The sequence below is a fragment of the Cupressus sempervirens genome, chromosome 4 (genome assembly GCF_028749045.1).
Source record: "Cupressus sempervirens isolate cs-2001-9-10 chromosome 4, ASM2874904v1, whole genome shotgun sequence".
NCBI lineage: Eukaryota > Viridiplantae > Streptophyta > Pinopsida > Cupressales > Cupressaceae > Cupressus > Cupressus sempervirens.
In genome coordinates this window covers 230,681,527-230,698,183 of record NC_143121.1, presented here as the reverse complement: position 1 = coordinate 230,698,183, position 16,657 = coordinate 230,681,527, and the positions used below count along the sequence as shown (strand labels likewise).

At 31.4% G+C, this 16,657-nt stretch overlaps 1 protein-coding gene across 1 annotated transcript; it reads left to right on the top strand.

Annotated features, from left to right (window-relative positions):
* The first annotated feature begins 3,590 nt into the window (after positions 1-3,590).
* On the top strand, positions 3,591-4,946 carry LOC149560835 (DELLA protein GAIP-like). Its single transcript, XM_089827696.1, has one exon. The coding sequence runs from the start codon at positions 3,591-3,593 to the stop codon at positions 4,944-4,946; it is 1,356 nt and encodes a 451-aa protein (XP_089683822.1).
* Positions 4,947-16,657: the final 11,711 nt, after the last annotated feature.

Here is a 16,657-nt window from a genome sequence, read left to right as displayed (position 1 = left end):
ATCTACTAGTTATTGTGGTCATAAAGATCATGAGGTGGAATAGGCTACTAATTTGCGGGGATCCTATGTTGATGTTGGGGTGACAGGGTACTACTTGGGCTAATAGGAGGTTGTTGATCTGGGGGTATCCTACACTGATTTTGGGGGTGGGTGGGGGGGGGGGGGATAGGTTGCTGCTTAGAGGGATAGGAGGTTGTTGATCTTCCATTTGGACCAATGTCTATAGATAGTATTTGTATGTGTATGTGTAAATCTAAAATTAAAATAAAAATATGACATATAATAAACCTAAAATTTATAATGTAATATACATGTGACATTAAGAAATAGAAATTTCCTAAACATGAAATTGTACATGTATATACACACATGCTATATATATTTAAGTCATACATGTACATGTGAAATGAGTTTGTATGTGTGATATACATTTAAGTTAATTAAATGTGAAATTAACACATATTACACATGAGTCATATTTACTTTTAATATATAAGCCCTAAAACATTTAAATAAATATATACACATGTGCGATCAGACTTTAAAATGGAATAGTTCCTAATCATGGCTCTAGGATTATCTTAGAGTAAGTAAATTATGATCTTAGGAGTAAGGATTTAGCAATATAGTTTAGGAATTAGGATTAAGATTTAAATGGGGTTGTGAGCTTTTAAGATTAAATTTACCACTTTGGATTAAGGGGTTTGGAAATTACCTAATTCTAGGATTAGAACCTATGACTTACATTTAGTTCATATGGTTTAAATGTTAAGGATTAGCGAACTTAATATTCAAGATTTTTTGGAGGACTATGATTTTTGTATTAAAGGGTTAGGACTTAGGATCTTATTTGGCTAAACTTGATTTTGTAAATTACATTCAAATTTAGGATCTTACCTAGTTAAACTTGATTTTTTATTACATTCAAATTATGAATTAGGATTAAGATTTAGGGTTGGGAGCTTTGGGGATTAGAGTTAATGAGTTAGGATTGGGGTTTAGCAATCAAGATAACAGGATTAGGACCTATAGTTCTGTTTAGTTCATACCAAGATTTTGGAGTTATGATTTTTGTATTAAAGGGTAAGGAATTAGGTTTAGGATTTACAATCATTGATTAGGTTTCATAATCTATTTAACTACAGTTAAAAATGATCAAGTATGGTCTAACACATTTAAATACTTTTACTATTTACTTAAAAATTCAAGATTTTGTCCTTGACTTAGGTTAAGATTTAAGATTTTATATATTACATGAATTTTTAGGATCTTAGGGTTCACTAAGTTTAACTTTACTAGGTCTTATAAGGGTTTATCATTTAGGATTAGGCTTAGAATCTAATTTAGACATTTGATTATTTACCTTAGTAGGGTTAGGGAACATGCATTTACATCATTTTCTAGTTATCTATGTGGAATTAGAGTTAAATATTATATCTTAGGAGAACTCTAGGATTATATATAGGACTAGGGTTTGGATTTAAGATCTTAGGATTTAGGTTTAGGGTTGAGAGCTTTTAATATTATAGAAATTACAAGTTTGGAGTATTTAGGAATATGGTTTAACATTAAGGGCTAGGGTTTAATATCAAGAAATTAAAGTTATGGTTATGATTAGAGAACTAGTTTAGATCGTAGAACTAACTCACTATAGTTAGGGGTAGGGTTCAACTATTAGGAAGTTAGGATTTAGGTTAATATTTAGGATTCTAGTTCAAAATTTAGGTTTAGGGCTTATAAATGCTTAGGTTTTAGAATATTAGCAATTTAGAATATTATAATATTAAATCAATTTTAACATGTATGTGTGTGTGTATGTGAAATTAATATATTTAATACAAATGTATGCTTACATAAAATCAATTATTGATAGTAATATGAATTTACATGCATTGAAAATATATAAATCTACATGTACATGTAACATGCACAAACATTAAATACACACACACACATACACGTGTGTGTGTATATGTATGTATGTATGTATGTGCATTTATACATGTGCATATACATATACATATACATATACATACACATGTGTATATATATGTGCGCGCGCACACACACACACACACACACACAGATATATATATATATATATATACAATAAAATATTTTGAAAAGATATACAAAGTTAATTAAAAACAATAGAAAGGATGAAGAATGAAAATTCATATCTATCTCATATGCTAGTGCCGAAAGCCCGTCTTTTCCTCTATTTCGAAATTTTGGCAAGCTCATTTTTGGAGGAATCTATTCCTCCAAAAAAGTGTAACCCACTATTGTGGGTTCACCCATTATAGAAGAAATATTTTCTTTGCAAATTGCTACATGATTATGTTGGTTATTTTTAATTTTTTTAATTTTCTTTTTCTTTGAAAATAGTATTTATTTTCGTTGGTCTTTGTATCCCCTAAGTGCAATTCTATTAACACCTTGGTTAAAATCAGTATATGTGATTTAGTTGAAAAATGATGCCTCTTAAGATAATACATTTCTTTAATGCTTATATTTGCTTTAGATTTTGTTCCCTCCATGTAGCATTTAAATATATTTAAATTATTTATTCTTCTATACCATTTTTAAATATATAAAAATTTCTTTAAATAATTTCTATTATTCTATTATATATATTTTAATTACACTCAATAGTCTAATAAATATAATAATGTGTTATTTAGATTATAATTATTTTTAAATAAACTTTATTGTAATATTACAAAATAAAATAAAACTTAATTTTTCAATAGTATCTTTTTCTTGTTTAGAAGATTGTGTAGAGGATTTTTAATTATGATTAGACATTTAGATTATACTCACCAATTAGAAATTAAAAATTCCAAGTTGTCAAATTTAAAGAAGAATGATGTTAACATCAATTTATATGATATCAAAATTGTATAACAAGCCAGACTTCAATCCATATGAAATCTTTAAGAAAGATTTAATTTCCTCAAACAGACCAAAATACCATCGACTGTCTTTTCTCTTTCTAACAAGAATACCAGCACAAGATAATATAAAATACAATTATACAATATTTTAAAAATAAGTTTATTTCCTTGTCATTTTAGGAAGTGTCAAACCTCTCGGTATTACAGTATCATCTTAACCGGGGTGGAAACGGCCGAATCTGTCTCTGTAGTTTCCATCGAAGCAATGTCAATTACTATTTGGATAGATTCAAAGAACCACCGTTCTTCGAATCCTGTCGCCATTGAAACGTTGTCAATTATATTTTGGATTTGCTTTTTTCTATGTCATTTTGGGAAGTGTTCAGCCTCTCGGTATTGCAGTATTATTTTAACCGACGTGGAAACGGCCGGATCTGTCTCTGTAGTTTCCAGCGAAGCCTTTGTTTTCAACGAAGCATTGTCAATTACTGTTTGGATGGATACAAAGAACAACCGTTCTCCGAATCTTGCCGCAATCGAAGCGTTGTCAATTATATTTTGGATTTGCTCCTTTACAGATCAGAGTGATTGCACCATGATTGACTACATCCGTTGCCCTGATATCCCACAGTGAATTATATCCTCTACGAGACAAAAACTACTCCTCTTGCTGTCCACAGGTCAAAGGCAGCCATGGCTGAGATCTCTACAGTACCTGGGCAGTTTGATGATTCCGTCCTGATGCCTCAAATCAACGGCGAAATACCCACAACTGCCATAGTTATGTCGTCAGAAGAAATAGTGAAATTCGCGGCCTCGCGGTACGTACAAAGCTATCCAAATGGCAGCGTGGATTATTGCTTTGTCTCTCCTGCTCTCGCAAATCATGAAGACCAACGTGGGCTTGAATTGGCTAATCTTCTTTTCACATCTGCAGAGTGCATAAGCTGCAAACAATATGATCAAGCAGTCAGGCTTCTCACACACTGTCGCAACTTGTCTTCGCAGTGGGGAAACCCTATTCAGAGGCTCTCCTTTTATTTCTCCGTGGCGCTGCAGGAGAGAATACAACGCCAGGCTTGCCCGGGGTTAATCAATCCTCTAAAGCCACCCGTAAATTTTGCCAATAATTTCAATAGTGGTTATAATAAAGCCGAATTTAATCAGGTGCTGGCTTATTATAATAGAGTTTTGCCCTATGTGAAAATGGCTCACTTAACATCTGTGCAGGCAATCTTAGATAGCGTAGGAAAATCAAGCAGAATGCATGTGATAGATCTTGAGATTCGAAATGGGTGCCAGTGGTCAGTGCTTTTGGAGAGACTTGCCTTAGAACGTTCTTCATATCCGGTCAAGCTTTTGAGGATCACAGCAGTTGGAATGGATGCAGATGATCTGAGAGACACGGGGAGAAGACTTCACGACCTCGCTCGGTCCTTGGAGATTCCCTTTTCGTACAGGACGGTGCAGATCAAATGTATGGGTGAGATTCATGAATCTATATTTAATGTTAAACCTGGTGAGGCTGTGGCAGTGTTTGCTAATGCTGTCTTCCATAGGCTGTTATATAAGGAAACTCTTCTAGACAGTGTTGTGGATGTTATAAAGAGATTAAGGCCCCAGATACTGGTGAACGTAGATGTTGAGGCAGATAACAATTCTCCTGTTTTTGAGCAGCGTTTCGTTAATCTTCTTTTCCATTGCAGCGCTTGTTTTGACGCCCTGGATGTGATGATGCCGGAGAGACATGATCCTCTGAGGGTCAATTTTGAGGAAATGTTCTGTGGAAGCCAGATAACGAATGTGATATCTTGTGAGGGGGGTGAGAGAAGAATTAGACACGTTAAACTTGATGTGTGGAGATCTTTCTTTAAGCGCAAGGGATTGATGGAAGTGAGCTTCAGTCATCAAGCTTGGTACCAGGCGAGATTATTAATGAAAGAATTTCCTAATGAAGAGTGTTACAGTCTTGAGGCCAATGGAGATGCCCTCATAATTGGATGGAAAACGACCCCTGGAATTGCAGTTTCCTTGTGGACTTGTGCGTGACTGGGCGCTCACTATAATATAAAGGGCTCCACCACTCTATTGTGAATGAGAGCATCATAGTTTTAAAACTTTTGTTGTGTATTTTGTATGCTTCCCTGACAAACATTGTATAATGATGAGGAGCAATCACAATAATGACAATCAAATAATAAACGATACAATTTAAAAAGGAATCATATGGCAGACTCCTCCTAGCACTTCTTACTCTTGAACTAGGGCTTTCTCAGTCACTTGATTACACACACTTCCAATCCCAACTAACAATGAATTTACCTTCACATGTACATTGTTTAATGTCTCCAATCAGCAAATAAACCCCTTGTTTATGTAGAATCTCTATCTTGTTTAATTCTGCACATGCTTGGTTAGTAATATATCATACATGTTAGAATAACTCTTTCCATGAGTATTAGGCCTTCATCCTCATGGAAAGATCTTCATTTCCTTCAAAACCTACTACAACAAATAAATAATTAAGAGAAATCTATTGGTTTTGCAATAGGCGTAACAAAAAACCTATAATAACATGAAACTTATCAACAAAGTACTTGGAACGATGAAGGAAACCTTATTAATGCATTTGTAGAGCCAGCCAATCAGTTTGCGGACCACAATATGTGATTTGAGTTGCAGAGTATCTAAGTTTTAATATTGCTGTTCACGAGTCCGCACATACTAGTCTTCCAATATTTTCTCTCCTCTTTACATTAGAGACTCTTTCCAATTTATAAGACACCCTATAATAACTGACTCCAACCAACTATCATTGTTGAGTTGGGTATTTTAAAATTATTACAACCTAAACTTCCCTCTAAACCAGCCGTTGCCTTTTTTTATTTAATGTTTGAACTTGAAAAGCCATACAATGGTTAAACCTATCTTGAAGACCTAATATTATTTTAGCATCATTATAGGTTCCAAGACTGCCCAATTGATTTGATGACCTTGTTTATACATTCCTTCCTTTTGATTTGTTTTGAGGATCTTTGCGGTCTTTATAATCTTCAACTACGGCTTGAATATTTGAGGTGCTCCTACACCATACTTCCCACCATAAAAGGAACTCTTGTCCTAAGAGTTGACCTATGATCTGTTGTTCCTTGCTCCCATCTATTGCTACTTAGAGGTGGAATTATTCCTCAAAGTGATCTGCTCCTTTATTCTGGTTCTTGTAGTCACACACCAAGATTTAGATACATAAATATTTGGGTTAGACTATCCTCTTGCTTGATAGTATGGCTGCTGCACATTAGACTGCTGGAAAGTCTTTATTTGTCTCTGCTCTATCACCATATCACCTTCATGTGTCTGCCCTCTTAGAGGACACTTCATTGCTCCAGCCAAAACAAAAGGTTGTTCAACCAACCCTACCACCCTTGGATTGTCCTGCCTCTTAGCCTGGCATTGCTTCCAACTAGTATCATAATGTCCTGATCCTGCACTGGAATATCTCTACCAAAACATATATTAATATTTATTTTAAAACTATTTATTTTAAAAGTTAATATTAATATTTTTTTTGTAATGTAATATGGAAATAGACTCTGCAAAAAGGGGTCCTATAACACTAAATAAGTTAAACCAATCATGTTTGACATAAATATTTTTATAAAATATAAATTGAACAAATAAATATAAAAACTGTAGAAATACGTCAATTAGAAAAAATAATAGATTGTAAGTGGTGGAAATTAATTGAGCAAAGTGAATACAACAAGTGTCATATAATGTCTTTGTACTTGTCCTTAGTTTTAGTATAAATCTAGTTGTCGTATATAGAATATTTTAATTAATAAAAATATTGTATAGTTATAATTTTCTATTTCATCCATATCATATGGTACTATTATAAATAAATATAATATCAAAATAACACTATTTTTCATAATAATAATATATAATAGTATTTCTTAAAACATTCTATAAAATAAGTGTGTATATATACACACAATATTTTTAATATTTTAATTGAATGAAAAAAATTATTACAAAATAATATTAAAATTACAATATTAAAGATAACTTTTTAAAAATATAATGTTTCACAATCTATGAAATTTGGCTTATTTAAGAGCTAAAATTATTCACCCAATCAAATCATATAAATGCATTTTATAAAAAAAATATTAAGTTAAAAATATTGCATCTAAATATGAGCAATGTATTGATTTTATAATTAAATTTAAAAATTATAAATTTAAACAAGTAGAAATGAATACGTTTTAATCAAAAGTTAATCCATGAAATGTAAAAATCACTTAACCTATGACAAGTACTAATAAGAGCTAGATCAATTGTTTATTCAACTATTCCTCTTTATTTCAAAATTATATGGTTACTAAGATTGTTGCCTTTATTGGTGAATTATATTTTTCTACTTCAATACCCATGCATTTAAAGATAGCAAAAATATAGTGGTAACATTGAATTTTTTAAATCTCCTATGGATTATTAAAGCACCATGTTTGTATCACAATGGTGTTTAGTAGTAGGATATTGTTTTCCTATAAAAGCTATGTACTTGTATATTATATATTATAAAGTAATGTAAGACATTTAATGTAGATTATTTTAGGACTTAACGTGCTCTTATTTCAAATTTTGTATTTATAATTTTATGCAAAAATACTTACAACACCATGAACCCCTTATAAGCAGGTGGTTTTAGACAATAGAAATCAATTTTTTTTTCTTGATGCCTTAATATAATATTTATAAATTCTTTATAAAAAATAAAAAGTTATATTTTGTAAAATATTTATTAATATATAGTTTGATAAATAAATAGACAACAATATCTCTTATACAATCATGTGTATATGTTTTGAATAAAGAATACAAATGGATACTAATGTTGTACTAGAATTTCTTGAATTTTTAGCTTTCAAAATCATAGTTGCAATCATAAAGTCTCCAAATTGTAGTCTCAAAATTTTAATTATGAATCTAATATAATTAACAACCTAGTCTAGTACATTTAATTATAAGTATGTGGCAGAAAAATACATTACATCACTTACATTAAACACATTTTCATAATATATTTTGATTAATTATGTATAACATGATTGGTAATTTGCATAATAATATTGTTTGCATTATAAGTTGGAAATCACTTACATTAAGCTAGTTTAATAAACAATAAGGAACATTAACCATGTCTTCTTCTATGATATAATTTATAAATTTAGTTAGACTTCTACAACAATGTGTATACTAGTTATATATCAAGATAGATAAATTATAATAATTTGACTTTATCTTTCACACGTTTTAGAAAAATATTGCATAACTATCATTATCAACAAGGTTTATTATTACTTTTTGATAGGCTAAGTACTAATATATGACTTTTTGAATTGTTGGTGTTAATAAGTGATTAAATGATATTTTTTTGGACCATTCTATATTAAATATTTTTCTCAAGGTCTCATTCTTTTAATATGTTTTATATTTGACATGCACATTTTTAAAGTTAATATATTGTAAAAATAATTTATTGATGATATGATTGGTTTAAATCAATTAACTCTTATAATATATATATAACACTAACCTATAGTGCTACCTTTCTAGGCATATTGCATAAATATAGCCTTTTAAGCCTAATTTTAAAAATAATTTTCAATGAATTTATGAAATATTTACTATGTTTTATATAGCATACCATGATCTTTTCTTGTGTATGATGGTGCAAGAAGAACATGCTATCTATTCCTTGGCTATGTTGGTTAAAGAAGAATATATTATTTATTGCCTGAGATGTGTTACTATGTCTTTTGAGGATAGGATTGTTTCTCCCTCTTTTTTTTTTTTTTCTTACTATGAAAGATGGTTGTTTTTTTGTTTTAAAGGACTCTTTTGGGGCCTTTCTTCTTGTTTTTGGTTTAAGAATGTTGCGAGTATGGGGGTTTGTCCCATGTTGATCCTTAGCAATGCCCATCATGGTTGGTGGTTTCTCTGCATTTAGACCTTTTTTTTTTTTTTTTTTTTATAGAGGTAGACTTTTGTTTAGATTCTTTGTATCTAGCTATTTGGCACTAGGTTATGTTATTTCTAACATTGTCTAGTGTATGTTGTTTGTACCATAGGTCAGTACCCTCTTGCTGCTTTTTATATTAAAAAATATAGCACCATTAAAAACTATCTCATACATATAAAATCTTCAAAAAAAAAAAAAAAAACTTGAAAATATTCTTTACATTTGATATTTTTTTACCACAATAAGAAACATCTATTTCATATCAAACTCATCTATTAAATTATCCTCTCTCTAGCATGTGCTTAAATACAATTTAAGTTTTAAATTTAATAAATGTATTATTTCTTGTATTAAGTTATGTAACATATCATTATATAACTTCTATCACAATATTGAAAAAATAATTATATTTATAACTTTTTAAACAGTATTAATAAAACTATACTTGTAATATTCACAAGAAGTAATTAGCCTTTACTTAGTATTTATAGGGCACTTGTTTATTTTTTTTCTATATTGAAACAACAAACATATATCTTAGCAAAAAATTGAAAAGAATTCTAGGGTTGAGAAAATATGTAGCTATATTTGTTGCAATCCTTTTTATATAAATATAAATTTGTCAAAAAATATTTAAAATTGGAGTGATTGAGAAAAATGCATTTTGGTTTGTCTACCTATTTATTGAACTATCTATGTTAAATTTAAAAAAATTAGTATATATTTTTAAATAGTTATATTGCTTTCAAAAAATGAAGATATAAATATAAATGTTTATGTAAGTACACATATTTTATATCCAAATATTATGACCAGCGTTTTTATTCTTTTATTCAAAATAATTATGTACATAAAATAGATATATGAAAAGCAATAATCCAACACAAAACTTTGCTTTAGAATATATAAAATTCTCACCTCTGATTTTGTAATATCCATTAGTAGTTTAACTTTTTTTTCTTTTTGCCAAACTCGTATGGGTTTTTTCTAAAGTATGTGTTCATTATATATGGTATGATATTATTTCATCACTTTATTTACATACATACATATTTAAGTGATGATTATTTTGTTGATTATATTTCACGTGCTATTTGATGATTATGATTACTTTTGCATTGATGCTATGTTAATTACTATTAGTTAGGAAATGTCATTAATTTCATGATGATGTCATATGGTACATCCCTAAACGATGATTATTTTATATCAATGATTATGAGTAGTTATATCTAAATATATGATGATTTTTACTTGTGATTTATTATACTACTTTATCCATACTTGCATGTGTATGGTGTGCATGTTTGCTTTGCTTTTCTATATGATCTATCTAATGTGGTTAAGAGATGGAGTCGTATTCACCTTCTAGTAAGGATCTAAACAATGTACCATTCCCTACCATTCCTTATTTATATTAGATATATATTCATATGTACATGCTTGTATTTTATGTAGGTTATAAATATCGAGCATCGACTTCCTTGAATTGTGAAGACAAGCATTCCCTATTGTAAAAACTCAATGGTAATAATGAGAATATAATGATAAAATACAATCCTAGACATTGCCTAATTACTTATTCAAAGGAGTGCTTGTAACCAATTGTCTACCCTTTGTGAAACCTATGAGTCTTTCTTTTCATATGTTGTTTGAATTTCACCTTAGTCGGTCTTCTTTTGTGTTTTTTTTGGTTTTGACTATGAGAATTGCTTGACAATACTTATTTATAATGTTTAGATTAATCTTATGTTGTTTAAATTATTAAACATTATTTGATTTTAAAAGGGAAAATATTAAAACAAGATGATATTTAATTTGTTATAATTATTTGAATATATGCTTAATTTAAAATATTAAATTTAAAAGTCTAATTTAGAAAACTAATTTAAAAGAATTTAAATATTAACTATTAACTAATTTTTAAGTATAAATAAAAATTCATATTGATTTAATTTGAGTTGAATCCAAATAATGTACTTCAATGATCATTATTTATTAAAATAATAAATTTTCTTTTTAAAGTACTTGTATAAAATAATAGAGTGGAGAATATAAAACCCAAGAATATTTTGATTAAAGAATGTGTTAAAGCAATATGAAAAGATTAAATAAAACATGGTAATTCTATTTTAGGGCTTTATATCAAATTAGAGATAGAAAACCTAAGGAGAACTTAGGGCTCTTTATTAGAAGATTTTTATTCATGATTACACATATATCTGGAGAGAAAAATTTTGGAATTTGAACAAAGTAGTTATTGAAAGCTTTGAATGCTTTGGATTAGTAAGTATTTCACTAGATTGTCCAAAATTCTAGCATCATAATAAGGTAGGGGTTGAAAGCCATACTAGAATCTATTTGAGAAAGATTGTCCAAATTTTCTATTAAATAATAATAATTAATTTAAATCCAATTTATTATCTTTAATTTAAAAAGGATCAAGTATAGTTTTTTTTGAAACATTGCTTCAAAAGATATTTCATGGTAGACTACTTAAGGTCACAAACATTCCATGTTAGTACCTCAATTGTCTTGTTACAAGGATATCTAATTCCATGAATAAAGATGATTGTAAGCTTAATTTGGCCTTTAGCTATAACATCTTAGATTATAAGTTCAAGAAATGACATTCTCCCTTTTTTATTATGAATGTTTGACCTAATATAGAGAATCCAACATTCGAAAAAAAATGTATACCCCTTATATCTTCCTAGTTAGATTTATTAGGTCTTGCATTAAATCTTTTGTAGAGTATTCCTTTCTTTCTAAACCCATCCTTTGTTCTACTTCTATTTTTTTATAGGTTGATTCTCTCCACATCAACTAATTTCTATAGAAAGGTTTTGATGGGTTTATTTATTAGATTCTCACAATAAATCTAGTAGTATTCTCTTTGAAAGTTTTGAGGTTGAGTTCTACCCTTCAGATTTCCATTACAAATAATTTGATGTTAATTAGGTTTAGAGATCCTAGATCAGCACTACCTTTCTAAGTCAAAACTTTTTCACCCCTATATAAAAGGATATTCTTGTCATTGATTTTGGGGGTATCAAGGGTATAAACATCCTGAAGTCACCAAATTTCCCCTTCTTCTAGAATAGGAGATAGTTCTTAACTAGGATTAGAAGTAAGAACCTCCATCACTAGAGAGAGTTACCCTCTCAATTGTTTAAGCCACTACTAGTCTCGTTTAATTGGATCCTTACGATATTCAAAAATAGATAGATCTAAAGAGTTTTCTTAGTATTAATATATCTTGATTTGTGGGCTATAGCTATATGATACTCAAGTGATCCTCTTAGTAATCACCCCTTGATATAAAAATGGATGAAGATGATAGGTGTATTAATTAGTTATTAGATAAAGAGGGTTTAAATTTTATATTCCAAACTCTAGATTGACTAAGACTTTCACATTAACTGAAGAAACAAAATAATATTCAAGGCATTCAAATATGCCAAGAAAATTCTTAATCTTTGATAAAATATATCTATAAAGATGGTTAATAGGGAGGTTAGGGATCAAAATTTATTTTGAAAGAATTTTTTACTAAACCTTCTAGGGTTAACATTTGGAAACCACTAAGTTTGTATTCTTTGGGTGAGCCACCCAAATTTTGACTGCTTATAATATAAAAAATAATTAGAGACCACTCCAAGAATTTTAGATAATATCCCTCAATAAAATTAGGGTTTCCATGCTATAAACTATCTTTTAATGGTAAATCATTACAATCTATAAATAAGAAATATTGATCAAGGATAGAAATACTTATTTGTCCTTGATGGACTCCTTTGACTATTTTTTCATGTGATCCCTTGAATTTCCTAAGCCACAACATCATGCAAAAGGGATGTTATTTTTAAAATGCATCTAAAGCCCTTCCTTATACATGTTAATTATAGTTAATATATGGAATTTATTTTTCTCATAAAGATTATACCTGAGGTGGGTCAAAGGAATCAATGAATGTGGAGAATTCAAAGGAGGATAGAAGAAGGGATATAATTTTCATTTCACAAAACCCTCTTTGAAGGATTTGTAGGAAATGTAAGGTGATTTGGATGCCAATTGGTTGAGGGAGAACTAGGGTTTGAATCTTTTTTCCCTTAAGGGCATGTTTGGCAAGAGGAATATGAGTGGAATAGGCATATATAAATTCATAAAATTTCTAATCTTCCTTTTGGGTGCACCAAGTTGGAATTATGAATAGGAATTTGTCTTCCAATTTTGGCCCAAAAATGAATATTCATAATTGCACCTAAATATGTGGAATTCAAATATGTATTCCTATTCCAATTTTATTTATTTTAGAAAACATAATTTTTTGGGTTTGTGAATTCCCCATCAAATTTTGACTAAACCAAACAAAAATAGGAATACATACTCTTATTTTCTATTCTAGAATAACAATTTCAAAATATGTATTCCTATTCCCATATTCTTATTCCTATAGCCAAATGGGTCCTAAGTGATTTTATTATCTCCTGTAATATTATCCAGAGGATTTCCATACATTGGAATAAATAAATCTTCTAATTTTCCTCCATTTTCCTTTTCCTCTTACATCCCCCAAACATATGCCAACTCACATCATCAAAAAAACCTCCTTAATCATCTTCTCAATATCCCCTACAGTTATTTCTATTACACTATTTCTAAAAAGAATACTTTTTTATTAACTATATAGGAGTTGTTTTCTTCACAAAATGCTACTTGATTATGTTGATTCTTTTATATTTTCTTTGGTTTCTTTTGCTTTGAAAATAGATTTCTTTGTCGTTGGTCTTTGTACCCCCTAAGTGCAGTTATGTTGACACCTTGTTAAAAGTCATTTTGATAAGGCTTAGTTGACTAATGATGCCTTTGAAGAGTATGCATTTAAAGCTTATATTTGATTTGAATTGTATTTGTTCTATGCTCCTTTATATCTGTGTATGTATGTATGTATGTATGTATATACACATAGACACATACACGCAAATAAACACACATAAATGCATACATACATGAGCCAAATTTCATATCCAGTTGTTAAATTTCATCCATATGAAATGTTCAAGAACCATATAATTTCTCTAAATAGACCAAAAAGCCATTGACTTTTTCTTTCATGAATTTCAGCCCAAAATAAAACTAAAATCTAATTATAAATTGCTTTAAAAATAAACTTCTTTCTCTATAATTTTATAAAGTGTCAAACCTCTCGGTATTGAAGTATTATTTTAACTGGCGCCGAACCGGTCGAATCTGTCTTAGCAGTTTCCATCAAAGCATTTGTTTTTAACGAAGCATTGTAAATTACTATTTGTATGGATTGAAAGAACAGTCGTTCTTCGAATCCTGCCGCCATAGAAACATTGCAAAATATGTTTTGGATTTACTTCTTTATAGGAAATGATTGATTACATCTATTACCGTGATATCCCACAATGAACTATATTCTAAGGCACAGGTCAAAGGCAGCCATGGCTGAGATGTTTTCAGTGTCTAGTTGTGAAGATACCCAATGTTCAAACCTTGATGAGTATATATTATCAGGGCAGATTGATGAATTTTTGATGCAGGAGCATCCAGAGGTATAAGGGCAATCCTGTGTCACCCAAAAAAATGTACTTAGACTTAGTTTCTGTTTTATGTCTTTACATTTTTGGATACCCATTTGGCTCAAATAAAGGTTCCAACTCTCATAGTTCAACTATCAGTGCATTTGAAAATCCTGAAAAAATAGGAGCATGCAATTTGACCATCATTTTGGTGACCTAGAAGGTGCGACTTGGCCAGATGAATGTAATTGAGATTTAGAGCATTCCAAAAAAAGAATCAGGTCAAAAGGCCCCACGGTTTGAAAGTTACTGCAGTTTTTCGGGTTTTGGAGACCTCCTAAGAATCCTTCAAAGTCAGGTTTGGGGCATTAAATGACCTCGAAAAAGGTCAAAAAATGGGGGACGAGCAAAGCTCTTCCATAGGGCTATAGAGCGCTTCGAGAGCTTTCCAAAAATATAAACGGTTCGTCAATCGGAGCTACGGTTCAAAAGTTATGCCTCCCGGAAGTTTGGCTACCATTTCTGGATTCTTCTAGATTTGCACCGACTTCTAACGCGGCTTCTGGAACCTTCTATTTTGTCGGTGGATGCCTACTAGCACTTTCTAGAATGTACTCCTAGTCCTTAACCCTCCGGGGTCTATTTAAGGAGATTTTGGCATTGTAAAAGGCAGTTCAGATTGGAGCTTGAGAGGAGGTGCTAAAAGGAAAAATATTCTCCAGATTTATGCTATTGTAAGCGCGTAGGGCATGTTTTGAAGTTTATTTTCTTTGCACTATTTGTACTAGCTTATTTTCTCAGTTAATATAATTCCCCTTTTCTATTGTGTCCATTCTGTTGTTGGGTTGTGTCCCCATCAAGTGGTATCAGAGCTGGTTTTCCTGAGTGTGTAGACAGAGTGCCGACTGTGAGGCAGTTTGCACCAGGACTGTGTGGTTGTGGGTTCGAGTTAGAAGATGCCTCCATGAAGAGAGTGTGGTGGAAGGGCCAGAGCTATTGATCCTAAGGAGGTTAGAGCCCTCCAGAGACAGGTACAAGCATTGCAAGAGGAGCTTTGTAGAGGAGCAAATATTGCCATAGATGACAATAGCGAGGATGACAATGAAGAGGAAGTAATGGAAGTTGACGGGGAAGTTCTAAATCCTGTAGAGGAAAGGCTTTTTAGGGCCATTACTAGGTTTGGGAAAAGACCTATAATTGAAGTGGGTATATTTTTGGGAAATTTGAAACCAGATGAGTTGATCGACTAGATCAATGAACTGGATGAATACTTTGAGTATGAGGATATAAGGGACCCAGATAGGGTTAAGTTTGCAAAGGCCAAACTAAAAGGCCATGCCAAAATCTGGTGGCAAGAGGTTCAACTGGAAAGACTTAGAAGAGGAAAGGAGAAGATCACAAGATGGGATCGCATGGTGGACAAATTGAAGAAGTAGTTCATTCCTGTGGACTACAAGCTTGATCTGTTTAAGAAGATGCATGGGTTAAAGCAAGCAGGAAGATCAGTCCAAGAATATACAGAGGAGTTTTACCAACTCCTGATTAGAGCGGGGCATGCAGAAGCAAATAAGGAGAAGGTTGCTCGTTATATCAGTGGGTTACGACCTAGCATCCAGGAGGAATTAAGTCTGGTAAGAATGACCAGCGTTGAAGAAGCATACCAGTTTGCCCTACGAGTTGAAGAGAAGCTGAGTAAAAGGTTTGAAGGAAGACAAAGAGGGCGCGGTCAAGGAGGAAGGGGAAGCGGTAGATCATCTGGAGGCCGCAATGAAACTCAAAAGAAAAATGAAGATGAGGGTACTAGCAGAAACCAGAGGAATGAGGGTTTCAATCGCTCCCATGAACAAGATTTTGGAAATCAAAGAGGAAGAGGTAGAGGACGTGGGCAAGGAAGAGGAGGCTTCTGTGGTACCTATTTCCATTGCAATGAAGAAGGTCATCGTGCCTTTGAATGCCCTCAACGACAAGGAAGGACAGATAGGAGAGCTGAGGGCCAAGCTAGGGTTGCTCATGTGGATGAGGATGCACAATCATCACATTTAGAGGATGCAGAAAGAGGAGAGGCCTTGGTAAATGAAAGAGTCCTACTAAGTGGTGAGAATGAACCAGGGCAACGGAGGAGTTTGTTTCGTACCAGATGCAAGTGTGAGGATAAATGTTGTGATGTGATCATTGATGGT